At 27.9% G+C, this 27541-nt stretch overlaps 8 protein-coding genes across 9 annotated transcripts; 7 read left to right on the top strand and 1 right to left on the bottom strand.

Annotated features, from left to right (window-relative positions):
- The first annotated feature begins 32 nt into the window (after nucleotides 1-32).
- Nucleotides 33-3341, top strand: LOC142645095 (uncharacterized). Its single transcript, XM_075820396.1, has 5 exons — nucleotides 33-732; nucleotides 797-1270; nucleotides 1400-1755; nucleotides 2284-2485; nucleotides 3326-3341. The coding sequence occupies exons 1-5, from the start codon at nucleotides 668-670 to the stop codon at nucleotides 3339-3341; spliced, it is 1113 nt and encodes a 370-aa protein (XP_075676511.1). The 5' UTR covers nucleotides 33-667.
- A 204-nt stretch (nucleotides 3342-3545) lies between these two features.
- LOC113795150 (uncharacterized) lies at nucleotides 3546-4782 on the top strand. Its single transcript, XM_027345338.2, has one exon. The coding sequence runs from the start codon at nucleotides 3546-3548 to the stop codon at nucleotides 4749-4751; it is 1206 nt and encodes a 401-aa protein (XP_027201139.2). The 3' UTR covers nucleotides 4752-4782.
- A 398-nt stretch (nucleotides 4783-5180) lies between these two features.
- Nucleotides 5181-7056, top strand: LOC113795158 (uncharacterized). The gene has a single exon (XM_027345349.2). The coding sequence runs from the start codon at nucleotides 5181-5183 to the stop codon at nucleotides 6393-6395; it is 1215 nt and encodes a 404-aa protein (XP_027201150.2). The 3' UTR covers nucleotides 6396-7056.
- Nucleotides 7057-7122: 66 nt separating this feature from the next.
- mts (protein phosphatase 2 catalytic subunit mts) lies at nucleotides 7123-10734 on the top strand. The gene is made up of 4 exons (XM_027345350.2): nucleotides 7123-7420; nucleotides 7675-8261; nucleotides 9243-9500; nucleotides 9575-10734. The coding sequence occupies exons 2-4, from the start codon at nucleotides 7823-7825 to the stop codon at nucleotides 10027-10029; spliced, it is 1152 nt and encodes a 383-aa protein (XP_027201151.1). The 5' UTR covers nucleotides 7123-7420; nucleotides 7675-7822; the 3' UTR covers nucleotides 10030-10734.
- A 2803-nt stretch (nucleotides 10735-13537) lies between these two features.
- On the top strand, nucleotides 13538-17335 carry LOC113795157 (uncharacterized). The gene is made up of 2 exons (XM_075820443.1): nucleotides 13538-14998; nucleotides 15064-17335. Exons 1-2 carry the CDS (start codon nucleotides 14053-14055, stop codon nucleotides 17076-17078), a joined length of 2961 nt encoding a protein of 986 aa, XP_075676558.1. The 5' UTR covers nucleotides 13538-14052; the 3' UTR covers nucleotides 17079-17335.
- Nucleotides 17336-18502: 1167 nt separating this feature from the next.
- Nucleotides 18503-21671, top strand: LOC142645103 (excitatory amino acid transporter-like). Of its 2 annotated transcripts, XM_075820445.1 has the most exons (7): nucleotides 18503-18603; nucleotides 18680-18917; nucleotides 19014-19597; nucleotides 19656-19943; nucleotides 20008-20436; nucleotides 20494-20640; nucleotides 20716-21671. In XM_075820445.1, exons 2-7 carry the CDS (start codon nucleotides 18891-18893, stop codon nucleotides 20849-20851), a joined length of 1611 nt encoding a protein of 536 aa, XP_075676560.1. In that variant the 5' UTR covers nucleotides 18503-18603; nucleotides 18680-18890; the 3' UTR covers nucleotides 20852-21671. The 2 variants fall into 2 exon arrangements, with proteins under 2 accessions (XP_075676560.1, XP_075676559.1); XM_075820444.1 differs by having other exon boundaries at nucleotides 18503-18917.
- Grp170 (hypoxia up-regulated Grp170 co-chaperone protein) lies at nucleotides 21572-25399 on the top strand. The gene is made up of 7 exons (XM_027345345.2): nucleotides 21572-21785; nucleotides 21852-22598; nucleotides 22666-23160; nucleotides 23228-23724; nucleotides 24028-24389; nucleotides 24450-25086; nucleotides 25141-25399. Exons 1-7 carry the CDS (start codon nucleotides 21719-21721, stop codon nucleotides 25315-25317), a joined length of 2982 nt encoding a protein of 993 aa, XP_027201146.2. The 5' UTR covers nucleotides 21572-21718; the 3' UTR covers nucleotides 25318-25399.
- LOC113795160 (uncharacterized) lies at nucleotides 25330-27201 on the bottom strand. The gene is made up of 4 exons (XM_027345351.2): nucleotides 27042-27201; nucleotides 26679-26972; nucleotides 26445-26577; nucleotides 25330-25917 (listed from the first exon to the last, which is right to left on the bottom strand). The coding sequence occupies exons 1-4, from the start codon at nucleotides 27085-27087 to the stop codon at nucleotides 25659-25661; spliced, it is 732 nt and encodes a 243-aa protein (XP_027201152.1). The 5' UTR covers nucleotides 27088-27201; the 3' UTR covers nucleotides 25330-25658.
- Between the last annotated feature and the right edge of the window lie 340 nt (nucleotides 27202-27541).

Here is a 27541-nt window from a genome sequence, read left to right as displayed (position 1 = left end):
TAGATGATTGCGGTCATTGATCTATTTTGAAAATAATTCTTCAAGACCTGTTCAAACATCATTGGTTTGATTGACCACTTAAAATTTATAATTCTCGAGAAAAATTCTAATAATAATTTACCATTGACCTTTGATGGGGGGAAAAATAATCTTCACGATCCAGGATTCAATGACCAATCGTATATTATCTATGATAATATTGAAAAAAAATGTTGCTAATCCGATCAAAATAAATATTTAAAAAAAAACCTGATATGTATGGTTTGTTCAACTTTCACTTCGACAACAACAACAACAACCAAAAATATTTTTAAAATGAAAGTAAAGATTCATAATTTTGTTGTTCTTTTAACTCTTTTCATAAATATTTTTCCTTTGAAACGATTTATTAAATCTACGACATTAGACAGGTAAAAATATTATCGAAGATTAATGTAAATTAACAACATTTTATTCGGGAAAATAAAATTCAAGGTTTATGAATATTTATGAAAAAAATAGGATGGGCATAATTATTGATCGAAATGCAAGACATTCTTTCTTTTTTTAATAAATATCGATTAAATTGATTAGAATGTCACGATATTGATTAGATGATAAGTTTTCGATAGACACAAAAAAATGAATAATTTTCATTTTATTGATAAACTTGAAACTTTTCATAACAATGGAACAACAACAAAAACCGATTACTGATGATGATTCCATACAATTGATAGTGAAAATTTTCGGGTTAGATTTGATTGATTATGGTTTCTTTTCTTTTTCTAAAATCTTTTTTAATACAAAATGATAGGATATCTGGTGTTCAACTTCGACGATGGAATCCAAAAAATCGATGGATTTTATTGAATTGGTGGATGAATATCCTTTTGAATGTTTGGTTTTACTACGTAATTTTCATCAATAAATCATATTATGTTTCAATGATCATATCACAATTAGAATCAAGTGATCAATATCTTTTATCATATATTTACATTGCTAATCATTATTTGATTTTTGTTATCATTTACACCGGTTTTATGGTATGGTTTATCCGGTATGGCCATGAAATGATTGAATATCTTCGATCACCAATTTTCAAAGCACGATGTAGTTTTATCAAAATGGTTTCAATATTGGCCTTATCGTTGATCTATTCAATAATGATTCTTATGTGGAATTGGATTTTTGCAACATTACAACTAATATCGTCGACACAATATTTTAATACTGTAGCCATGTTGGCAATGTTTATATTTCAAAATTATTTAATTGTAAGCTGGTTGTTAATATTCTTTCATCAATGGAAAATATTGTCAACATTAAATCAAATTTATGATCAAAATTTTTCAAATAATAATAATAATTCAATAATCAAAATCAAACGATTACTAAAAATATTTAATGCTATTAGAAAATTATCAAATTTTAATGATCCAATTCGTAAACGATTTTCATGGATGTTGATCATTCAATTACTTGATAATTTATCCTATTTTATAGCCGATATTACTTATATGATTAGTTTAGGTTTGGATAGTTTATTTGGTACTGTTTTAGCACTACCTTTACGATTAATATTATGGCTAAAACTTTGTCAAATGAATAATAAAATTTTGGAACAATTTGATCGAATTGAATATCGATTAGATCGTCAAATAAGAAAATATCAATTAAATAATCATAATAATAATAATCTTGATGACAATACATTAAATATATTAATCAAAATGAAACAAATACATCGATTTGCGATTCATTTCGTTTATGGCTTTTTCAAAATTATTATGTAAATTTTTCTACACTTTTACATTTATCCTGTTTTATTATTGGTTACATAACATTAATTTATCAGACTGATTAATACCATTTATAAATGCTATAATTATTGTAATTTATATAGAAAATCGATAATATTCACTATTAATGTAAATGGAAGTAAATATTTTTAAATTATTTACTTGTAAGAAATAATCGAAAACAAAATTATTATTCATTTTGAAGTGGGAAACAAAAGCAAACAGCAAACAATGAATAATAAAAAACAAAATACAAATCGATTCTTGGATCTAATCGTCAATACTTATGGGTAGGTATTTTGAATTTGAAAATAAAATGAAAATGAAAATTTTTAAAATTTTTTCAATTTCAGCATTGGTGGTGTTCAACTTTCGCCATTAAAATTCAATGAAATTCGTAGTGTTGTCAATTTTTTTACAAACATTTTGTTGAATATTTATATGGTGAAAACATTTCAATCACCATTGTTTAAAAATGATGGAACAACAAAATTCGAAGAGTATATGCTGATGCAATTTAATAAATTTAATGCATATATATTATTTCCACTAATCTATTATGCTTATACATTAAGTTATTTTATCAATGGTCATCGATTAATTGAATGTTTTCAATCAACAATTTATCTTTCTATACAATATTCTAAACAAAAATCAATTTTAATATTATCAATTGTCATGATTATACAAAATTTTATTGTGTATTTGATGAAAATAAATACACCTGCGAAATTTGACATTTCAACAATGATTTCCTTTGAAATATTTTATTTTTATGAATCGGTCACTTGGATACTGTTATATTTTCATCAGTTTGCTAATTTAAATATATTAAAAAAGATCAAAAATCAATATTGTTCATCAATCGGTGAAAATTTAAAATCTACTAAATTATCAAATCAAAATCGAAAAACATCAAATCTTATGAAACATTGTTATTATCGAACTTTATCGTTGATTATTAAACGTAATCATTTGAAATCACGACGAAATTCGGCTTCAATATGGCAGAAAAAACAATGGACCAAAGGAAAAAATGTCGAAAATCATTGTTCAATTACAAATGAAACATGTGAAAATCTTTTCAATGATATCAAAAATTTGGCCAATTTAAATACAATGATACAATCGATTCGTTCATATTTACTATTAGCACATATACTAGATACTTCTTCATTTTTTATCATAAGCACAACAAACTTTGCTGCTTTTGGTGTAGAATTTAGTTATAGTTTTATAATTGAATTTCCTTTACGTGTAAGTCTTTGGATTGGTTTTTGTTTGATCAATCGAATTGTTCTGGCTGAATTTGATCAAATTCAAAATTCATTACAAAAATTATTGCGAATCATTCTGTATGATGGTGATTTGAAACGAATGAAAAAATCATCATTTATGAAACGAAATAAAATTTTCAAATATAAAGAAATGGATATTTTTCGTGAATCATTCACATTGTTAATGTTTGATTTTTTTACCATTGATTCGGCTCTGTTTATGGATTGGATTATTTTCTTAACCGGTTATGCAACAATTATTAGTCAGACTAATAATTAAAAATGTCATTTTATCCATATCTTGTCATGCGTTTTTTTTTTTTTGTTGATGAAAGTTAATAATTATTGATGATGAATTTTTTAGGAACAACAAAAAGGAAATTAGTTATTATGAATATTTTGATTATTAAAGATAATTATTAAAATAAAAATAATGTCATTTAACATCTGATATTTTGAAAAAAAAGTGTGAAGAAAGAACAATATGGAACAGCATCGAATACTTCGATTATTACTAAATACTTTTGGTTTTCTTGGTGTACAATTACGACCATTGATTTTAAATGATTCGTTGAGCATAATAAATTGGTCATGGAATATTTTGATAAATTTATTATCAATTTATAAATTACATGATCAAAAACCATTTGATCCACGATTAAAACGATTAATGTCAACTGATCAATATCTAATGTATTATCTTATTAAAATGTGTGGTTCATTTATATTCCCGGTGATTTATCATTCATATATTATTACTTATTTGATTTATGGACATCGATTAATACGTCATCTACAATCATCAATATTTGCATCGGTTCGAATCTCATCAAGAATTGATAATCTAATGATTATTGCTGGATTAGTGATTCCGACATTTTTTCTTTGGCTTAGAAATTTCTTACCATTCGATACATTTAGCTTATCAACATTACTTGGCATTCAAATATTTGCATTTTATAATACCGTTTCATGGATTTTATTATATTTCATACAATTGGCTAATCTTCATGTGTTGGAACAAATTCGTCAACGTTATCTGGATGATGAAATTGAAAAACAAACAGTGAAATTCACTAACACAAGAAAATGTAAAAGTTTATATTCAAAGAGATCACAATGCGAGATAGCGGCTGAAATTGGCAAAAGAAACGAACCAATACGACATACATTGAAAAATCAATCATCAATCACAAAATGTCGAAATCTTTTTGAAGAGATGAAAGATTTAGCAAAATTGAATAATCGATTACAGCCAATATCTTCATTAATAATAATTATTCAATTGATTCATACATCTATTGTAACCACAATATCTTTGAACGATGCGGCTATGGCTGATTTTCCTTATAATTTTGGATATTTTTCCGAAATAGTTTTGCGAATGTTAATTTGGTTTGGTCTTTTGACAATAAATCGTAAAGTTTTACAAAATTTTAATCGTATTGAAGGATTTATGCTCAGGAAACTGCGTAAAGTTAGTCCAAATCAAACAATACCGTCGTCGACAGAGAATTCATCACCATTGAAATGTGCTAAAGTTATGAAATTTAAAGAGATGAATATCTATCAACAATCATTTAATCTATTATTGTTTGATGTTCTTTGTATTGATTTGAAATTTTTATTGGATTGGATTTGTTTCATAGCCGGTTATGCAACATTAATACATCAAACTCGTTGGCTTTGATTTTTAAAAAATGTTTCACACTTCCAACACACTGCACACTTCTTTTTTGAAATTAATTCGTTCAATTTTTTCCATCAAATACTATGATTAAACTTTGTTTGTTTATCATGACAGATAATGAAATAATTGTCAATCAAATTAATATGTAATAAGATCATGTTTTATGTCATGCGTTTCTTCGATAAAAGCTTTAATCATCTATAAAAAAATTACAACAAACAAAAGGAAATTAGAAACAAACAAACAAACAAAAAACTTGAATTAATAATTGTAATTAAGAATATATGTTGAAAATTGTGTCAAACAAAAAAAAACTTTCTTTTTTTTTGGTTGTTGAAATATAAATTAAACAAAAAAGTCATTACCTGACTAACGACAGAAATACGATATTCATTCATTCATTAATTATTATTATGATGATCAACCATAATGGAACCACATCGATTATTTCGATTATTGCTCAATACATTTGGTTTTATTGGCATACAATTACGACCATTGATTTTAAATAATTCAATCAGCATAATAAATTGGTTATGGAATATTGTTATAAATTTATTAACACTTTATTCATTATATGATCAAAAACCAATGAAAATAAGATTGGAACGATTAATAACATCTGATCAATATCTGATGTATTATTTCATTAAAATATGTGGTCTATTCATTTTTCCTGGTCTTTATCTATCCTATATTATTACATATTTGATTTATGGACGTTGTTTAATACAATATTTAAAATCATCAACATTTTCATCGGTTCGAGTTTCACATAAATCAATTCTGATTTTTATTTCGGCAAGTTCGATTCCAACATATTTACTTTGGTTAAGAAAATTTTTACCATACTATACGTATGATTTACGAACATTATTTGCAATTGAATTGTTTATATTGTATTGTTCAGTTACATGGATTTTTTTATATTTCATTCAATTGGCTAATCTTCATGTGTTGAAACAAATTCGTCAACGTTATCTGAATGATGATAATGAAAAACAAGCAGCACAATTGGCTAATGTAAGAAAATGTCAAAATTGTTATTTGAGACGATCACGATGTGCGATATCGGCATCATTGGCAAAGATTAGCAAAAGAATCGAACCAATACGCCATACATTGAAAAATCAATCATCAATCACAAAATGTCGAGATCTTTTTGAAGAAATGAAAGAATTAGCTGAATTGAATAATCGATTACAGCGAATATTTTCAATACTAACCACCATTCATCTAATTCATACATCAGTCATCATTACAATATCTTTAAACGATGCAGCAATGACTAATTTTCCTCTTAATTTATGGTATTTTTCTGATGTTCTATTTAGAATAATATTTTGGTTTGGTCTTTTATCGATGAATCGTAAAGTTTTACAAAATTTCAATCAAATTGAAGGATTTATGTTACGAAAATTACGTAAAGTTCGTCCAACTCAAACAATATCATCAAGAAAAAAATCATCACCATTAAAATGTGCAAAAGTTTTAAAATTCAAAGAAATAAACATTTATCAACAATCATTTTTTATATTATTGTTCGATGTTCTTCGTATTGATCTGAAATTTTTATTAGATTGGATTTGTTTTATTGCCGGTTATGCAACATTGATCCATCAAACACATCGAATTCATATTTAATTCGACCAAACAAAAAAAATCATAAAAACTATTGCCATCTATCGATCAATTTATTTCTTAAATGTCGACATTTTTTTTTCCTTCAACATTAACGCCATCTTTAGTACACAATTTGAAATCAAAATTAGAAAGAAGTAGCAAAAAGATTAGATAAAATGCCGCATGTACATTTGCCGAAATAAGTGAAGGGCGTAATCATCCATTTATTGTTTGTTCATCGTTTACAGTAGTAGTGGCAGTGGCAGTAGTAAAGTAAAATATTGAAAAAAAAATTCAAATTTTTTTATAAAAAAATCAACGGATAATGATCCTGTTATTGCTATGCTACTACCAATTTGGGTCATTCATTGTAAAAGTTTTCCACTCGCCATTCCTCAAATCCATTCTTTTCTCTTTGCCTGTTTGGTGTTTTTTTTTGTGCGTTTTGTTTGTTCGTTGGTTCGATGAATGTCGCCAAAGAAGAAAGAAAGAAAGAAGCAACAAAAAATAATATCTGCCCTGAGTGTTTTTTTCACTTTTTCTGGTTTTTTGGTTTTTCTTCATTTCTTAAATGTGTGGTAAAATTATATTAACCATCGGTTTAATTTGACTCATCTCCATTATCATTGAAATTTGGATTTCCATTTTTTTTTAAAAACTTTTGAATCCAATTTTGCATCGAAATTGGAATATTTTTTTTTAAAATCATTATTACTTTTTGTTCTTGTTGATTATATCATTCATTTTATCTAGTGTGTTAGTTGTGTTTTTTCCGCATATTTTACCATTATTATTATTATTATTTGTAATATCCGATAACCGGCAGTTTTTGGCCATAGGAATTAAGCAATTTTAGGCGAAGAAAAAAACTTTTTTCACATCTGTTTTTATCATCAACATCCTCATCATCATCATCATCAAAATCAAATATTCATTCTGATTTTGATCAATTTTTTTTTCTCCTCAAATTTTAATAATTTTTGTTTTTCCAAAACAATCAACTAAATTAACAAACAGGCACAGAAAACTGATTACTAATCAATTTGGTGAGTAAAATTTTTTTTCTTTGTTGAAAAATTTTCAAATTCATCCAACCTAGATTCTCTAATTTCTATACCATAATAATCGGCTTTATGATTATCATAATGTACCCATCCACCAAATGAAAAACTAAAAACACACACCCAAAAATATTCATTATTCAATTTCATTTCTATATTTTACCATTAATAATTTGTTTCAATGTCACTAATTCGTTTTGTTTTTTTTTCTATTCATCATATTCTGATTCTATTTTTAGCAATTTCTTTGTACTGACCTTTTTCTGTGTGTGAAAAAAAATTGATTAATCTTTTTTTACTGCTGTATCATATCAAAACGAACGAATAAAAAACCGAAAACAAGATTTATCAATTAAAAAATAAAAATAAATTCAAGATTAAATTAAAATGTCTTCAAATTCAAGTGGTGATGTAGCTGCAAGTGGATCAACAACAACAGCAACCACTGCAGCTGCAAATAAATCCGATAATGAATCATCTAATAATAATAATACAACATCATCAACAACAACAAACAATCAACAAACAGCAGCAGCAACAACAACAACATTAACGAATCCAACAACAACAACAACGACAACAACATTACAAATATCCAGTGGTGCTGGTGGTGATATGATACAATTTAATAAAGATCTAGATCAATGGATTGAACAATTAATGGAATGTAAACAATTGACCGAATCACAAGTAAAACAATTATGTGACAAAGCTCGAGATATATTGACAAATGAATCAAATGTACAGGATGTTAAATGTCCAGTTACTGTTTGTGGTGATGTACATGGACAATTTCATGATCTAATGGAATTATTTCGTATTGGTGGTATGTATAATTTTTGTTTCTTTCTCTATTTTTCTAATCATTTTCATTGAAAATGAAATGATTATTCAATTCATAATAATATCTGTATAGCGTTTGGATAAAGATTAAATAATTTGATTGAATTTTTTAGTATATGATATGAAATGATAATTGTATTTGGCTATAATGATGATGATGATAAAAATATAGCATACGCCATTAATTTATTATTGAATGATGATTAAAAATTTTCAATCGATAATTATCATATGATTGCAATCTAATTTTATTTCGAAAATTGTTAAACGTTATGTTATGTTTTATGATTTGTTTTTCTCTTTTTTTGTTGATTGTGATAATGTTAGAATTGAATTTAGTTTATTATTTTAGATTTGAGATTAGATTTTAAGAATGATGATGATGATGATGTGTAACAATTTTGACTTTTCCCATATCCTTTTCATATCAATTGTTTGGTTATTTTTTCTTTCAAATCAAATCAGTCATAACAATAAATGTTTTCAATTAAAGAAAAACAAAATAATAAAAATTTATCAGCTATTAAATAATCAGCTGTAGAGATTGAAAAAAATATCTGCATAAAGTTGATTTTATGATTGAAATGTTGATTTTTTTCCGAACAAAGGACATCTTTATTCTTAAATCAGGTGAATAAAATGTGGATTGAAAGAGATTAAATTCAATATTTTTGTTGTCTTGGTGTGTGGATGCTGGTAATTTGATCATGAATTTTTTTCCAAAGAAATTGGAAACTTTTATTTTAGATGATTCATTTTTTTCCAAATTTACATTTGCCAATAATTTATGATATTTGATGATAGGGAATAGTTTTTTTCATTTTACTTTTTTTTTATTGCTAAATATACGATTGTACTTTTTTGATAAAAAAAAATTGAACAAACAAAATACATTATACACGTGTAATAATGATGTTATCTAAATGTTATTTTTTTTCTTTTTAAAAAATATTAATTATCATAGGTCGATTACCAGATACAAACTACCTATTTATGGGTGATTATGTTGATCGTGGTTATTATTCCGTTGAAACGGTTACATTATTGGTTGCATTAAAAGTTCGTTATAAGGATCGTATAACAATATTACGTGGTAATCATGAATCAAGACAAATTACACAGGTATATGGTTTTTATGATGAATGTTTAAGAAAATATGGTACTTCAAATGTATGGAAATATTTTACCGATCTTTTTGATTATCTACCGTTAACTGCTTTGGGTATGTTTGTACTAAAAATAATGTTTATGTTTTGTTAATGAATTAATAATTTTATTTTCTTTGATGATGATCAGTTGACCGACAAATATTTTGCCTACATGGTGGTCTTTCACCATCTATTGATACATTGGATCATATCCGTGCTTTGGATCGTTTACAAGAGGTACCACATGAAGGACCGATGTGTGATCTATTATGGTCGGATCCGGATGATCGTGGTGGTTGGGGTATTTCACCACGTGGTGCTGGCTATACTTTTGGTCATGATATATCAGAAACATTTAATCATACAAATGGCCTAACATTGGTCGCACGTGCTCATCAATTAGTAATGGAAGGTTTTAATTGGTGTCATGATCATAATGTTGTTACAATATTTTCAGCACCGAATTATTGTTATCGTTGTGGTAATCAGGCTGCAATCATGGAATTAGATGATACACTTAATTATACATTTTTACAATTTGATCCAGCGCCTAAACGTGGTGAACCACATGTTACAAGACGTACACCAGATTATTTCTTGTAGGAAAATTAAACAAACAACTAAACAATTAATAATAATAATGATAATAATAATAATAACAACATTATATTCAATTCATTTCTACATAAAATTTTTTTTCTTTCTTCATTAATTAACATCTGTATTGTGTTGTTTTTTTCCATCGAATATGGTGATAAATTAACAAAACAAAAATTCGATTATGCATATTGTTGAAATTAAATTTAATTACCGATGGATGAAACAAACAAACAAACAAAAAAAACATTAGGCAAACAAAACAAAACAATCGTTGTATATAATGTTGATTATTGCTTTCGAAAAAAAAATTACACACTGTAAAACTCTTTGTACCAAGACACAATTTATATTCATCCCCCCGAAAAAAACACACAAAAAAAACTTTTTTGTTCACTTCTTCCATATCCAAAATGGTAAAACATCCTTATGATTTAGTTTAATTATTATATAAAATTGAATATCAAAACAAAAAAAAGAAACCAAAAAACTCTTAAAACAAAAAAAAAACAAAATTAATATTTAAAAAAAAAATAGAAACATCATTTACCAATTACAAAATATATTCGTTGGTTAGTTGGATTTTTTTTTCTTTCTCTTTTATTTGTAATAATCAAATAATGAAATTTATTTTGAATGAAATGAAATGAATATATCATTCACACCCACCTTCCACCCACACACACACACACACAAACATAGATAAATTAATTAGGTAGATGAAATTTTTGTTGCCCTTTTTACAAATACACAGAATACAAACACATTTACATTTTTAATGATTGATTTTTTTTTCCTATCGTGAATTCCTGTTCTTTGTGTTTCTGCGATGATAATTTATTATTAAATATTAATTAATAAAAAAACATAAACTAATTGCAAAGAAATTTTTTTGAAAGAAAAAAAATATTTTCGAATGTGATAATTTTCCCGGAAATCGAATCATCATCATAATGATTTAAAAGAAAATTTTCCCGGAAAATAATTTCTTCTGTTTTTTTTTGTATTTTCCGGTAAAAACTCATCAATGATTCGAATAAGAACATTTCGTAGAATTTTGAAAATATGATTTTTTTTTTTATAAAAAAAGCTGGCGTAAATGAAAAATTAATGCGCCATTATAAATTGTCAATAATTTTTGTTGATTATATAAAACAAATTTGCCACCGCCACCACTACGAATTTTTCCGGCCAAATTCTTTTCAGCTAAATAAAATTACCGCTATTTTCAGCCAGCGGCAATATTATTATAATAACAACAACAACAACTGCTGTGCTGCTGCTTCCTTTTCAATCCGAAACCAAAGTTTTTACTGAATATATTTTTTTTTTTTGTATCCAGGCGCGTACCGAGTACGCGCATCATATTTTTTATCATCATCATACGCGACATGTAATCATCATCAATGAACAACGAACGAATGAATGAATCCTCGTATAGCACAAACCATACAGAATTTAAGTCTACTCCTCCAGTCAGTAGTCAGAGAAAATGAAAAATGAAAATGGGAGAGGATCATCATTTTTCTGGTAGCATCTTGCTTGATTGTTGTCCTCGAATGTCAAGCATTTTTAACCAAAAAGCAAACAAATCTCTATATAAAAAAAATTGGATACGCAAACTATAGCGTAAGTATTGAAAGAGAAAGCCAAAAATATAGTCGGCTGTGCGCGCAGTGCGACATACAATCCATTTGTTTTTTTTCAATTCAATGATGATTATTCTATCGAAAACCAAACCAGAAAAATCCAAAATGGGAGCAATAGAATGATGGAAAAATCTACATTCTATCTAACAAACGAAAAAAAAACGTGGCGCGCGCGCTGTTATATTTTGGGCCAATTTTTTTTTTTTTTTTTGGTTAGCGGCTTGCGTTGATGGGCCATCATCATCATCATCATAATGATGCATTATCCTCATCCTCAATCCTCGAAATTGCTATATGGCAAACATATATAAAACACATATACGATAAATACATATACGCACACAGCTGCGGCAGTGGCATAATTATTGGATTCTCATCATCATCATCATCATCAATCCAAACAACATTCAGCTATCCAACCAACCAACCAACGAAACTAACCAGAAAAAATATAGAAAACCGAGCTATCCATAATTATTTGCGAAATTAAAATTTTTTTTGTGTGTGTTTTCCATCCTTAGTTGTTGATTTTTTTTTCGGGTGATGTGTATTGATATTCGTTTGTTCATCATTGAAGATTTATTAAATCAGAAAATCAAATATATACATCTCTATATAGTTTTGCATGCTGCGTGACACGTACCAGATAAATATTGGTTTGTGATGATGATGATATCACATCGACAACCAAAAAAAATATCCATGGCGATCCATGTCGAACAACGATCGAGCCAGCTATACACAGCAGCAACACACACACCGACAACATAAAAAAAAAACATTCGAATCGAATGTTTTTTTTTTACCGAACTTTCTTCACTTTTGATGTTTGTTTTTTTGTTTGTTCGTTGTTACGTTAATCATCAACATCACCCCATCATCATCATCATCATCATTCCATTGTTATCATCAACATTGTGTTATTTGACGAAAAAACTTTGCAAAAATAAAAAATATATTTGTTTGGTGTCAATCAATCAATCAATCAATTTGACAAACGATTGATCAACAAACAGAATTTACGGCGCATAAACGCATACACCCACACTATTACCTCGATTTTTTGTTGATATTTTTTATCAAACTAGTCTGAAGAATATTCTCAATTTTGAGAATATTGAGATATTGATTGAATTATTTTGGATCTCATCATTTTTATCGATCATCATTTGATTTATTCTTGATTAAAAAAATTCAATTTTTTCAACTTGATACCATCATCCCTTTGATCAATCAAATAACCGTTAACACCCTGGATTCTATTCTTGATTCTTTCATGCTGTGTGTGTATGTGTATGTATGTGAATGCTGTTTCTGCTATGCATAAATTCATTCATTCATTCAATACAAACGAAACACCATAGAATAATTCTTGAATTCATTCAGCTATTTTGGCTGATTTGGATCGCTAGTGTGTTGGACTGCTGCTGCGCTTCATTTATAAACGGGCACAACAACAACAACAACAACACGGAATTATATTTCTTCTTCCTTTTCATTTCTATACTTCTGTTTTTTTTCCCGACTCGATTCGAGTTCAGTGAATGTTTTTCGATGTTGATGTTGCTGATGATGTTTTGGTGATGAGAGAGGTGTATTCTATATGTAATTAAAAGTTTCAGCCATCATCACCATTGCTCAGCCATCTTTATTTTTTTTTCTTCATTCAATTTTATTCTATTCAACAAAGTGATGAAACTGTTTTAAACCGATTCATTCACTATAAATTAAATAGTGCAATCAAAAAAAATCATATCGAAAGTTTGATATTAGTTAAATTCTTACACACAAACATCTTGAAAGGTAATTTTTGTTTTGTTTCTTTGCTACAATTTTTTCTCAATAAAATTTTCAATTTTTGTTTCCAGAAGTGTATCTCATCAAATGTCAAATCTTTCATGATCAATTTCTAATCACACACAACCAAACACAAACAAAAAAAAGTGTTTCTCATCATCCAAATTCTAGTCAATAATAAAAGAATTCTTGTTCCGATCATCCAACTTGTTTGATGATTTTAAACAACTAATTGGACTATAAATATTTTTTTCAGTTGCAATATATGATTCATTCGTAACGATTGGTTCCTTCATTGAATAAAACAAGAAAAAAAATCGATCACAATTTTGAACGATTCGATTGATGGCAATAATATTATTATAAATAATAGAAACATGCACACACATAATTTACAATTAAAATATACACAATAGATATGTAATTTAAAAACTTCAGAAGCAAAAAAAAGGAAAAAATTCGATTTTCGAAGAAAAATTTTTTCATTAAAAAAAATAAAAATTTCCAAGTTCCGCTATTTCGATCTCTCCCTTTCTCTCTCTTTCTCACAAACGTTCGAAAAATTAATTTTAACAAAACAAAAATGGCTACAAAATTATCAAACAATATTGAAAACGCTTCTTCTATTGGATCCTCATCACGTGATCATCATCATAATCATAATCATCATCCTCATAATCAACAACAACAACAACCAACACAAATAGCTGATGTTGATCTTCGTCATCATAAATTATTACAAAATTTTGTTACAATTTTAAAAATAAATAATGTTCTTGAAGAATATCGATTGATTGTACGACAAATACAGCAACAATGTTGTTGTAAACGAACTAGACAAACATGGGAACGTTTAAATATTCTTGAAACAAAATATAAAGAGCTTAATTCTGATTCGAATGTTGTTTCATTGAATCAACAACAACAACAACAACAACAATCACAACGTGCAACATCATCATTACCATTGAATTCAATTCGTCGAACATCAAATACTCAACAAATAAATAGTCATAATATGGATGATAATCATCATCTTAGTCATCATCATCATCATCAACAAAAATCATCGATAATTCGACGTGAATTAATGGAACAATCATCATCAGATCAGATTTCATCTAATAAAAAGATTAAATTACGTCATACATCAATTAAAACGATACCGATTCGATCATCAAATAATGGTGATGATAATAATAATAATAGTCATTTTATTAAAGATCATCATCATCGATCATCAAATGGTTCGGATCATTTACAATCACCAACTAGTCAACAACAGGATACCACAAATAATTCAATGTTACGATCATTCATGGTCATTGATTCAGATGATGATGACGATGATGATGATGATGATGTAAATCTTATTGAAGAAGAAGAAATACTTGATGATGAAGAGGATGATGATGATGCAGAAGAAGAATTAGATATTGAAGAATATATGGCTTTATCAGAAATATTTGAAAAAGAAAATCCGGAAAAATTTATTAAAGAAATTGATAATAAAAATGATTTAATTTTGGGTAAGTTATTTTATTCACTGATTTTTTTCGATTGATAAAAATTTAATTTAATTTAATCTTATCAGTGGTAAGAGATGTAAACAGTAAAGAAATCATTTGCTATGAATGTACAGTTGGTAATCAATGTGGATTTCTATCACGTGATCGTACACGAATGGTATTACATATTGGTAAACATTATCAACAAGATGCTGAAGCTGAAGAAGCAATGGAAGAAGCGATGGAAGATGATGATGATGATGATGATGATGATGACGATGAAGATGTTAATAATAGACAAATGTCATTAAATAATTCTATACGACGTAATCATAATCGTAATAATGTTGTTAGACGAAAAAATTTAATCGATATATCAATCATTCCTGTCAATTCAGCCGATCCAATTACGACGACCACTTCGAATTCAACATCATCGAATTCTGATTCATCCATGACATTGTTACCATTAACTAGTTGTAAAGATCAAGAACAACAAGCATCGAAATTATCATCTTCAACATCGAAATATGTTAATAATCAACAGCAGCAACAACAACAACAACGATTAACAATAAATCAACCATCCTCACAACTATCATCAAATCGAACGGCACTACAATCAACGGCAACCATATTAATACCGATCGCTACAACTTCAACAATTAATAACCGAACATTTTCGATAACACCAAGTAAACAATTATCATCATCATTACCTACAATAACAACGGCAATCAATACTAATCAACAATCTTCATCGATTAATCATTCAAGCCAAAAACCGATAAAATGTGAATGGGAAAATTGTACGTTTATGTGCGATCAGAATTATAAACTACGAACACATATACGTCAAGTACATGAAAAAGTACGACCATATCTTTGTGATTGGCCTGGCTGTTTTGGTGCATATAAAACAAGATCAAATTTAGCAAGCCATCGTATGGTTCATACCGGTGAACGACCATTCATTTGTGATTTTCCTAAATGTGGTGCAAAATTTGCCCGAAAATATGATTGTGAAAGACATCGCCGAATACATTCGGAAAAAATGTATCCATGTGAATGGCCAGGTTGTGGTAAACGATTATGCGATCCATATAATCTTGAACGACATATGATGGTACATAAAGGTGAACTACCGTATCGTTGTCCAATGTCGAATTGTGTTCGAGGTTTTCGTGAACTACGTTATCTTCGTGATCATATGGTTAATTGTCATAAATTTCTGCCGGATACTAATCAATTGCGAATGGCTTGTGCAACATCATCGTCATCATCATCATCATCATCATCATTAACATCATCACAATCTTCATCACGTTTAATGAACATTATTGGTTATAATCTTAATGAAAGTAGTGCCGGTAGTGCAGGATCGATATCCACACCAACATTTACTGCTGGTATCATAAATGATAATAGTAATTCAACGGGTAGTACAACAACAGCTACAATTGATAGTCCAGATACTAATAATGTTGTGGTTGCAACATCATTTGTAACGGCAATTGTTGCAAACAATAATAATAATGGTAATAATATTGTTGTAACTACACCTTCATCATCATCATCGTCATCATCAATAAACACTACCATGTCAATCAATAAATCAAACGAAATAAAAGAATCGATAAAATTGGATGAACAACAATCAGTGAATAGTGGCAATATGAATTTAGATTCAAAAAAATCTAACGCTAATGATGATCAACAAACAAAAGAAACAAATTCACAACAAACATCGCGAACAATATCGACAAGATCATCAAGTAAATTGAATGATGTTTCATCAAATTCGAATACAAATGATCATCATAAAACTGATGATGATGATGGTGGTGGTGATGAACAAAGCGATGATAAAACTGACAATGACGATGATGATGATGAAGAAAAAGAAAAAGTGGATACCAAAGTAAATACAATCAAAACGGAAGAGCCAGAATCACCGAAACACCAACTTGAACAACGTCAACGAACACCACCACCAACACCACCAACAACAAGACAAAAAGCAGCAGCAGCTGCTGCTTCTTCAGCTGCTGTATCATCATTAACCTCGAATAAACGTTCATCAAAACGTAATCGAAATTAATATGAAAATATTATAAACTTATATCTTTCAAACAAAAAAAAAAAACAATTCTAGTCAGTTCACAAACAAAAATTAAATAACCCAAATGTCAACTACAAGTTTTGACTATATAAAAATGACAAATAATAATCCATTGCTTATCCATTAAATAATAGGAACCATTTTTTTTTCAATTACCGCATCCACACTAATTATACAACAACAAAAAAAAGCAATTTCATTTAATCATTGATTATTCGATAATCTCACCTTTCATTTTTTTTCTTTAAAAAAATTATTCTCATCTTTCACACATAAAACAAAAATTTACAATTTGTTCAATAATTTACAAAATTCATACAAAATACGTAACACACCAACACTAAACATCCAAATACATTTTACAAATCCTGATACAAATTATGTAATGCAAGTACAAATCAAACAGAATTTCCCTGTGTAGTTCAATTTCATTCTTGTCGTTGTTGTTGTTGTTTGTTTTTGTTGTTGTAGAAAATGATTTTTTTTTCGTTCATTTCGTTGTTATTTTTTTCATTTTTTTCTTAAATTATTACCGATTTTATTCAAGTTTTGTTTCATTTCTTCTTCTTCATTTTTGTTTTTTGTTTGATTTTATGATTTTATTTTTTTGTGAAAAATATTTATTTGTTTGCTTGAGTGATATTCTTTTTTGAATAGATTGAAAATCGATGTATCTCATTTTTCTTTTTCTGTTTTGTTTTTGTTTTTTGTTTTTAACATTTCATTTTATTTATTATTTATAAATCAAAATTCTGCAATTCTTTTCAACCAATGATAAAACAAGTGGAAAAATAAAATAAAATAAAATTCAATAAAAATTAAAAATTCAATCAAATTCATTCGAATTCATTCGATTCAAAAAAAATAATCGATAGTTTCGTTCATCACCATTCGAATGATATTGATTTGGTGTAATTCGTTTTCTTTGGTTTCATTTTTTTTTCTTTCTCTCTTATCATCGTTGATTCGACTTATTTAGATAATAATTTTGTTGTTGTTATTTCATCAAGAAAAGATTATTTAAAGTGGGTTAAGATTATCAATGTTATGTGTGTGTGTGTGTGTACATGTGATATATTTTCATTCGTATGAAATTGATTGATTGATTGATTGGTGGATTTTTTTCTGATTCGACCGCTTTTTTATCCATTCAATGAATGAATGAATGAATTTGATTTGGTTGTTATTGTTGTTGATGTCTGATTGATTTCCAACAGAAAAAAAATAATAAATATCTTCTTTGATAACCGAATTGCGGCTTTTGAATATTGATTTTCTTTTCTGTTTCGCTTATTTTCTTTCGGTGATAAATATCATCAAAATACGATTAATGTGTGTGTGTATGTGTGTTAAAAATTTTTTGATCTTATTTCTAGTTTAGATCATCATCACATTTGAAAAAAAAACATTAAGCATTTGTTTGTGTTGTTGTTGTTGGTCACCGGGGTTGGTTATTTTCCCGAATATTTTTGTTTTTCTTCTTGTTTTCCAAATTTTTCACTGGGTAATTAGGATAAATCAATCATTCTCAATCAATCAATCAATTAATAGTGTTGTTTTTGCAAACATATCACATATAGATACGTACATCATCATCATCATATTTGAAATGTTTGAATTCAAAAAATGATAATTAAGTACGGAAATTACATTTTGCTAATTTGATAATAAAAATTGAAAATAGAACAAGAATTTTTTTTTTGTTAAATTCAAAGATTCCATGTGAAAATTGTTTCAAATTATCGTTTTTTTTTCCAAATCAATTTCATCACACAATAGACATTCAACAAAATGGCAATCATTTCATCGAAATTCAAGGTATTCAATTCGGCTTTTTTTAAAATCAATTTTCTGATTGTTAATTTGATGTTTGTTTTGTTTTTTTTTGCATTCAAAATTCGAAATAAACATCAGCGTCTAATCGATACAAATCGTTTTGCTTTATATACGGTATTTGCCGTATTAACTGGTGTATTTTTTGCACAAATAATCAAAGGCTATCTACATACTGGTCCAAATGGAAAAATTGATCATCAATTATTACGATATTTATCATTACCCGGTGTTATCTATATGCGTGCATTCATATTGATTATAGCACCATTATTAGTTACATCATTATCGTTAAGTTTTTTACCAATCAAATCGGAAAATCCATTCGATAAATTACGACGATTTAATGATCAAAAACAAAAACAACAACAACGACCAAAAAAAAAGATGGAAAAATTTGATGCACATAAATTAATTGTTGTTACATTTATTGTATTTGGTGCATTTTCATTACTTGCATCAATATTCGGTGCATGTCTTATGTTGACATTCGGTTCATTTGCATCACCATACAGTACTGATAATGATGATGATACTGATAGTGATGAATTTATTTCTTCAAACAATCAAACAATACCAAATGATTTAGATGAAAATATTCGTAATCAAAAACATTATATTATTCATAAATATTATCAACATGATACAGTTTATAATAGTTTTCTGTAAGTTTTACTCATTTGAATTACTTTTTAAAAAATTGAAATTGTATAATTTATTTAGAAATATATTTCCTGATAATATGATTACACCATTTTTTATGTCATCATATTCAAAAACAAAAATTCTATGGCCAGCAAATCTATCCATATTATTGGATCCAAATTATCATATTGAAACACAGAATGAAAAATTAATCAATTATAAAGCAAATATGTTATCACTTTGTATAATATCACTTTGTTTAGGTGTTATTCTACAGAAATTAGGTCCAGATCGTACAAAACGTATTCGTTCATTATTATATGAAGCCGATACAATTATTCATTATGTTATGCAATTTTTAATGAAGTTCGTAATAATTTAATTAAAGTTTTTCAATTTTTATCTCATAAATATCTTTCTTTAAAAATAGATTATTACCAATTGGAATGTTTTGTTGGATGTTTGCCGAATCATTAAAAATGGCTTCATTATCCGATATGGCTGTAAAATTAGCATATTTTTATTTGATTGTTGTCGGTGCATTTATGTTCTGGTTATTTGTTTTTTATCCTGTTGTTTATATAATATTTACTCGTGAAAATCCATTTAAATTATATAAAAATATTTTATCTGCTATTGTTATTGCATTTGGTTCATGTTCAAGTGCAATAACATTACCGGAAACAATGAGATGTATGAGAAAAAATTGTCAACTATCAAATCGTATATGTCAAACAGTTTTACCATTAGGTATGACATTACATATGAATGGTCCGGCAATGTATTTTCCTATGACAGCTATTTTTGTTGCATACATTAATCAAACACCTGTTGGATTTTATTCAGTCATTGTACTATGGTAAGTTTTTTCTTATTAATTGATGATAATCTTATTTTAATAAGTAAAAAAAAATAGTTTATTTGCCGTTATAATGTCGATGGGTGTTCCACCGGTTATCGGTACCGGTACAACAATGTTAAATCATATGGCTGTTGCATCGGTTTTAGGTGTGGATAATCCACAAGATATTCTTGCCTATGTTTTAGCATTTGAATGGATGATGTAAGTAAAAAATTTTTCTTCAAATTTGGATTTTAAATAATTTAATGTAATTTTATATGAACATTTGAAAAAAAGGGAACGAATACGAACCAGTACGAATATAATTGGTGATTGTTTTGCAGCCAAATGTATTGAAAGAATATTAAATATTCAGGATGATGAAATGGATGATGAAAATTATTTGGAAGTTGAAAGTGAAGAAAAACTGTAAAAAAACAAACACCATTACATTCATCATTCATTTATGTTCAAGCAACAACAATTCCACAGATAATTTATCCATTTATAATTCACACACACACATTTTGTTTTATCATCAAATATTTAGTCAAACATTCATTTTTCTACTTCTTATTCATTCATTCATTTATGTTATGTTAAACTTTTGTTTTCAATAAAATTAAAATTTCAAAAAAAAAAGAATTTGAAAATTTTTCAAAAACATATTTCCCAATTTCCTGCCATAGATGACAGCACTTACGGTATCGAATTGTATTATCCAATCAAAATCTGCCAAGTTGTATTACGTTTACTTTGGAATCCTTGTCGTCCTCCTCCTCCTCTTCGTCATACAACCTGCAAAACAGACAGACCAGTGTATCGAGTATATTCTCGAATATTATACCAAACAGTTTTTGATTCGATTCAACACTCGATTAATAACCGGCATTCTTGTTTTTCTCTCCATAACATTGCAATTTTATCGATCTTTTGATTTTGCTTTTTTAAAAAATAATATTTTCAACAAAAAAAATCATTCAAATTCTTTTGTTCCAAAGTTCCAGACACACGTGTGTGTGAGTGTTTCAAACACGTGTTATTTCAATTTGTAATTGCTGTCAATTTTCTTTTGTCTAACAATTTTTTTCTGACACGTCATTATTACAACATTAAAAATTATTAATTTTAAATTTGTATTTTTGATTAGCAAACGAATAAATGAAATAACAATGATATCATTTAAATGAATAAAACTTGTATGAGAATTTCAATAAGTGTATAAATTGTTGTTTCTTCCAAATATTTCATTTTTTTAAAAGAAATTATCCTGTAAACCAAAAAAAAAAATCTGTCAAATATGAAATTATTTTCATTAATACATCTATTTTTTGTGATATTGTTTTCACCTTTTATCATTCAAAATGGTATGTTATTTATTCAGTAAAAATCTCTTTAATTTTTATCCTTATTTCATTTTTCATATACTCAAGTCACATGTGTGGCAGTTATGTCGGTTGATCTTGGATCCGAATGGATGAAAGTTGCAATTGTCAGTCCAGGTGTGCCGATGGAAATCATATTGAATACTGATTCACAGAGAAAAACACCTTTAGTTGTTGCATTCCGTGATGGTGAACGTTATATTGGTGATTCAGCATTGAATGTTGGTATACGATTTCCAGAGAAAACATTTACACATTTTATAGATTTATTGGGTAAAAATCGTATCGATTCGATTGCCGTTCGTAAATATCTGGAAAGATTTCCATATCATAAGATTGTTGAAAATGAAAAAGATCAAACAATTGAATTTGTGATAAAAGATCAAGATCAAGAATTACGTTTTACGCCGGAAGAATTACTTGCAATGATGCTCACAAAAGCTAGACATTATGCTGAAGTTGCATCGTCATCATCATCACCAACTGGACAGGCCCAAATAATAACCGATTGTGTATTAACAGTTCCTCCATATTTTTCTCAAACCGAACGTAAAGCTATAAGACATGCTGCTCAATTAGCTGGCTTAAAAGTTTTGCAATTGATCAATGTCAATTCAGCTTTTGCATTGAATTATGGAATATTTCGACGCAAAGATTTTAATACAACAAATCCGACAAATATATTATTCTATGATATGGGTGCCGGCTCAACACTTGCTACTATTTCTAGCTATCGATTAGTCAAAACAAAAGAACGTGGCTTTACTGAAACTGATCCACAATTGACAATCAGAGGTTCGATAATTATTATTGATTTCTTGAATATAAATTAATTTTTTTGATTTTGAATCATTATTATTAGGTGTCGCCTATGATCGTTATCTTGGTGGTTTTGAATTGCAATTACGTCTTCGTGATCATCTAGTAAAATTATTCGCTGAACAAAGTAAAAAAACTGTTGATGAAATTCGAAAGAATCATCGTGCAATGGCAAAATTATTGAAAGAAGCTGGTCGATTGAAAAAAGTTCTATCGGCTAATCAAGAGCATAAAGCACAGGTGGAAAATGTAATGAATGATATTGATCTAAAAGCAATGGTCACTCGAGAACAATTCGAAACATTGGCTTCGGATTTATTGAATGAACGTGTGATGAAACCTTTGGAAGAAGTTTTCAAAAATGCCGGTATGACATTAGATGAAATTGATTCATTTATTATTATTGGTGGTTCGACACGAGTTCCGAAAATTCAACAACAGTTAGAATCCTATTGGTCACGTGAATTAAGTAAAAATATTAATGCTGATGAAGCCGGTGCATTAGGTGCTGCATATCAGGCTGCATATCTATCTAAAGGTAGCAATTTTTTGATTGATAACAAGTTTATCGTTAAAATCTTTGTTTTTGTTTCATTCATTTTTAGGATTCAAAGTAAAAACATTTCATCTGAAAGATTGGAATCAATATCAGATCAATGTAGATTTTGAACGTGAAAATGATACGGATAAAAAAGATAAAAAAGTTGTATCACGTACATTGTTTGCACGTGGCAATACATTCCCGCAGAAAAAAGTTATTACATTCAATAAAAATCGTAATGATTTTGAATTTAAAGTTAACTATGTAGAACCGAATATTCCACAAGATAGTAAATCGAATATAATGAAAGTTTCATTAACAAATGTAGCTGAAATATTTGATAAATATACATTAAATTCTAGTGTTGAACCGAAAGGAATCAAAGTACATTTCCGTATGGATGAAAGTGGAATCCTAAAACTTGAAAGCAGTGAAGCTTCATTTGAAGTTGAATATGAAGAGATTATTGAAAAAGATAATTATGAACAGATCAGTAATCTTGTTGGTGATGCTATATCGAAATTTGGCAGCAAACTTTCAAGTCTTTTCAGTGGTAATGAGGTAAGTTATTTAATATCTGAAAATAAATAGATTCATTTTATAAATATATATTGTGCACCTCTACTGAGCTTTTTCATTTTTGTTTCCATTTTAATGGAATCCTATAGTAATGATAGAGTTCCAACTGGGTGCTAAATTAAACGTCATTTGCTTTTTAGAGTTGATATTTTTACTTATGGATTTTAAAGATCCTTACCATTTTAAATATCATAGTTTAAAAGCATACATTTCATTTTATTTATCCTATCATTTCTCAAACAGATGATGATGATGATAATTTCTTTTCTTTTTTCTTTTCAACAGAATCTTTCGGCAAATGAAACAGAAAATGTTAATGGTACTGAATCAAAACCAGAACATGAAGAAACGTTTAAAGCAAATACAACAAACGATTCTGGATCAGAGGCAAAAATTTTGAACACTACTGAATCAAATCTGAACAATTTTACCGATACTACTAATAGTACTGGTAATAAGAATGAAAGTTTGAATGCTACCCTGGAAATGATTCAAAATGTTACTGAAAAAAGTTTTCAAAAAGAGATTAAGAAAAAAATTGTCAAAGAAGAAATCATAACAAATGTTGAACAATTCGATGGCGATTTTCAATTATCAACCGAAACGATTTCTGCATCGCAAAAAAAATTGGATACATTGAACGAAAAGTTTGTATTATTATTTTTAACTTATGAAACTATTACTAATTTTTTTTTCATTTTAATCAGAGAAAAAGATAAACTAAAACGTGATCAGATGAAAAATGCATTAGAATCGTTTATACATGAAACGAGAGATAAGTTAAATCAAGATGATTATAGTCAATCGGTTACCAATGATGAACGCGAAAGTATTGAAAAGGAATTAAGTGCCGTATCGGAATGGTTAGATTATGAATCAGATTCTGAACAGGCATTAGCGTTTGAAGAAAAATTAACCAAACTAACCGGACAAACAAAAGATCTATTTGAACGTGTGCGTGAACATCGTGATCGTCCAGAAGCATTATCATCATTGAAAAATATGTTAGACATAGCCGATATGTTTCATACGAATGCTATGAATGTATCGAAAGATGAACAAATTTTTACCGGTGTTGAATTGTCTACATTGCGAAAATTGATTGATGATACGAAAACCTGGATGGATGAACAGGTACGTGAACAGGATTTGTTACCACGTACAGCGAATCCATCGTTGACAATTCGAATCCTTGTGGAAAAAACAATGATAGTTGATCGTGAAGTAAAATATCTGCTTAACAAAGCTCGAATTACACCACCAAAGAAAAAACCAACAACAACTACAACAACCGATTCCAATGAAGAAACGGAAAAAAATAACACTGAATCTAATAATGAAAAGGTAAGTTTGTTTTATATTTCAAATTAATTGATTTTAATTAAATTTCCATTGCAGAACGATACGATCATTAACGATGAAAAAATCCTGAAAGATTCTATGGATGAAAAAACGAATACAAATAGTGATGAAAAAATTTCCGAAGAATCAAATACAATTGTTGATAATGATGAACAGATTAAACCGGATAGGACAGACACTGATTCTGGTCATTCTAGTAAAACTGAATTGTAATATATGCACACACACAAAAAAAAATTATATTGATTGCTTATACATTCTTAAAAATAATAAAATTTTATAATTTATCAAATTACTATACGACTGTATTTCATGAATTCTAACAGGTTCTTCGGTAATCGCATTACAAATTCTTTTGAATGAAAAACGTAATCATTGTATATGACGCCATCTATCAATTGACAATTGAATCGATGAAAATTTAATTTTTCGTTTTTTTTTCATTTCTTTTTATTATTAAAATTAAAAAAGTAATAATAAAAAAAATGATAACTACATTTGAAGAAGAAAAAATAAACGTTTTATAAAAAAGGTCATCATCATCATTATTATTATTATTCTCGAACTACTTTACGATATAATACACGTAATGGTTCATATAATGATTTTCCTTTATATTCTGCTTCGGTTATTGGTGGTATTTCAACATTTTCACATTTATCACGATCATAATCGGCACATACGATCGATGTCATTTCTAGACGAACTTTTTGTTGCATTTCACGCATATAATCGATATCATCTTTTGAACAAACTGATGGTCCTTTTGCTCGCATCGCTTTACCAACACATGGTATTGTTTGACGAATTTTGCTATTTTGTCGAATGGGAAAACAAAAATTGGTAAGGATAAAAATAAAGTAAAAAAAATGTGAATGAAAAAGAATCAAAAGTCGTTACGGGAAAAAAAACGAAACAATAATGTGTATACAACAACAAGACAAGACATGTTGGACATGTTCTTTTCTTTTCATAGTTGTCGTTGCCATTTTTCTTATAAATTTTTTTTTTCTGTCTATGGAATTTTATGGAATTTTATTTTTTTGCTCTTTTTCTCGAATTCGTTTGTGATAATATTCGTGAACGATGATGATGATGATGATGATGACGAAGTAGATTTACTAAGAAAAAGTCTAACAAAAAAAAAATTTTGTGAATGACATGTATCCCCAAATGGATTGCTGTCACTCGAATTCATCGTATTCACTTTGCGATGAACATTCGCGAACAGGAAAAAAAAAGAAAGGGGCAAAGACTATTGTCTATCTATCTCTGTTTACACACACACACACATATAGATGCAATACAATTTGTTTAACATGATTTTCATTTTCACTTACCAGCAAAGAATTCGTAAAATTTTATGTTTATCTTGAAGTTTATTTGCAGCAAATACTAATTTTTTATAATCACCAACACAACGATATGTATCATCAACAACCGAATTAGCACAGCTAACATGTCCAAGTAATTCTTTTTCATTGATTGATGATATTGGAATTGGAAACAGAAAAAAAATATTTATCGATTAAAATATATACACAGATCATTCATTCATACACACACTAACTAACCTTTTTTACGTGCATTTGTACGACATAAACGTTTCATAACACGATTTGATCCTTCTAAAAGATGATTTAATATACGTTCTTCAAATGAATTATCCGAACAACGATTAATAAAATTTGTTGCACATTCTTCTGATCGTTTTAATTCATTACATTTATCATTTAATGCGGACATTGTTGTTGGAAATCCTTGAAATTTTTTCGAATCAGATTCCAATAGAAAACCAAGATGTAAACATTCTTGTACAGGTTTTTTTATATCACATTCGGATGATGTACGTAATGTCCATGTTGGGCCTGTTCAAAATAAAACAAATTTTTAAAAAAATTTCAAATGATAATTTTAGAAAAAAAAACAAAATTTACCAATAATAGCCACTACTACTATCAACACAATGTTACGAATGAACATGATTTAATTTTAATTAGATAATTCTTCTCTTCTTTTTAAAAAATTTTCAAATTTTTTCAAATTTCTATTTAAAATTTTGTAACTAATGATGTTTCGAGAGTGAAAGAAAAAAAACGATTCAACTGACTATGAATTAGAGATTGGCTTTTTATACTGATTCGAGAAAGATAGAGGAAAGAACATTTTATTTAAAGCTTAAAAAGTAAGTAATTTATCAAATGCGTCCATCCGTTCTTTCCAAATCATTAATCACAGAAGGTCAGCAATCAAAAAAAACGAAAAAAATTGATATTTTTTTTCTTCAATAATAAAAATTCTATCAAACATTCGTTGTTAGTTGTTTCTTCTTGATTGCACAGATTAAATGACAATATTTGCAATCATCTCTCACTCTTCAGTTCACAACAACAATTTTTACATTCGAATCTTACCTTTTTTTTCATTATCATGAACA

This window comes from Dermatophagoides pteronyssinus, unplaced genomic scaffold (assembly GCF_027571235.1).
Source record: "Dermatophagoides pteronyssinus isolate colony J.1.1.1.1 unplaced genomic scaffold, Derpt_VIB-CSIC_2022.12 sq0006, whole genome shotgun sequence".
Taxonomy (NCBI): domain Eukaryota; kingdom Metazoa; phylum Arthropoda; class Arachnida; order Sarcoptiformes; family Pyroglyphidae; genus Dermatophagoides; species Dermatophagoides pteronyssinus.
The sequence above is the reverse complement of the archived record's forward strand: the minus strand, read 5'-3'. Positions and strand labels throughout refer to the sequence as shown.

What these genes read in the sequence shown, in the direction of transcription:
- LOC142645095 (XM_075820396.1), top strand. Translation starts at nt 668, where the DNA reads ATGGAACAACAACAAAAACCGATTACTGATGATGATTCCATACAATTG. An exon ending in TTGATAGTGAAAATTTTCGG is followed by an intron (nt 733 to 796) that starts GTTAGATTTGAT and finishes ACAAAATGATAG; the next exon opens with GATATCTGGTGTTCAACTTC. An exon ending in TGCGATTCATTTCGTTTATG is followed by an intron (nt 1,756 to 2,283) that starts GCTTTTTCAAAA and finishes CAAAATTCGAAG; the next exon opens with AGTATATGCTGATGCAATTT.
- LOC113795150 (XM_027345338.2), top strand. Translation starts at nt 3,546, where the DNA reads ATGGAACAGCATCGAATACTTCGATTATTACTAAATACTTTTGGTTTT.
- LOC113795158 (XM_027345349.2), top strand. Translation starts at nt 5,181, where the DNA reads ATGGAACCACATCGATTATTTCGATTATTGCTCAATACATTTGGTTTT.
- mts (XM_027345350.2), top strand. Translation starts at nt 7,823, where the DNA reads ATGTCTTCAAATTCAAGTGGTGATGTAGCTGCAAGTGGATCAACAACA. An exon ending in GGAATTATTTCGTATTGGTG is followed by an intron (nt 8,262 to 9,242) that starts GTATGTATAATT and finishes TAATTATCATAG; the next exon opens with GTCGATTACCAGATACAAAC. An exon ending in TCTACCGTTAACTGCTTTGG is followed by an intron (nt 9,501 to 9,574) that starts GTATGTTTGTAC and finishes GATGATGATCAG; the next exon opens with TTGACCGACAAATATTTTGC.
- LOC113795157 (XM_075820443.1), top strand. Translation starts at nt 14,053, where the DNA reads ATGGCTACAAAATTATCAAACAATATTGAAAACGCTTCTTCTATTGGA. An exon ending in TAAAAATGATTTAATTTTGG is followed by an intron (nt 14,999 to 15,063) that starts GTAAGTTATTTT and finishes TAATCTTATCAG; the next exon opens with TGGTAAGAGATGTAAACAGT.
- LOC142645103 (XM_075820445.1), top strand. Translation starts at nt 18,891, where the DNA reads ATGGCAATCATTTCATCGAAATTCAAG. An exon ending in TATTCAGTCATTGTACTATG is followed by an intron (nt 20,437 to 20,493) that starts GTAAGTTTTTTC and finishes AAAAAAAAATAG; the next exon opens with TTTATTTGCCGTTATAATGT. An exon ending in TTAGCATTTGAATGGATGAT is followed by an intron (nt 20,641 to 20,715) that starts GTAAGTAAAAAA and finishes TTTGAAAAAAAG; the next exon opens with GGAACGAATACGAACCAGTA.
- Grp170 (XM_027345345.2), top strand. Translation starts at nt 21,719, where the DNA reads ATGAAATTATTTTCATTAATACATCTATTTTTTGTGATATTGTTTTCA. An exon ending in ACCTTTTATCATTCAAAATG is followed by an intron (nt 21,786 to 21,851) that starts GTATGTTATTTA and finishes CATATACTCAAG; the next exon opens with TCACATGTGTGGCAGTTATG. An exon ending in GGCTGCATATCTATCTAAAG is followed by an intron (nt 23,161 to 23,227) that starts GTAGCAATTTTT and finishes ATTCATTTTTAG; the next exon opens with GATTCAAAGTAAAAACATTT.
- LOC113795160 (XM_027345351.2), bottom strand. Translation starts at nt 27,087, where the DNA reads ATGTTCATTCGTAACATTGTGTTGATAGTAGTAGTGGCTATTATTG. An exon ending in AGTAGTAGTGGCTATTATTG is followed by an intron (nt 26,973 to 27,041) that starts GTAAATTTTGTT and finishes TATTTTGAACAG; the next exon opens with GCCCAACATGGACATTACGT. An exon ending in ATTTTACGAATTCTTTGCTG is followed by an intron (nt 25,918 to 26,444) that starts GTAAGTGAAAAT and finishes TCGACAAAATAG; the next exon opens with CAAAATTCGTCAAACAATAC.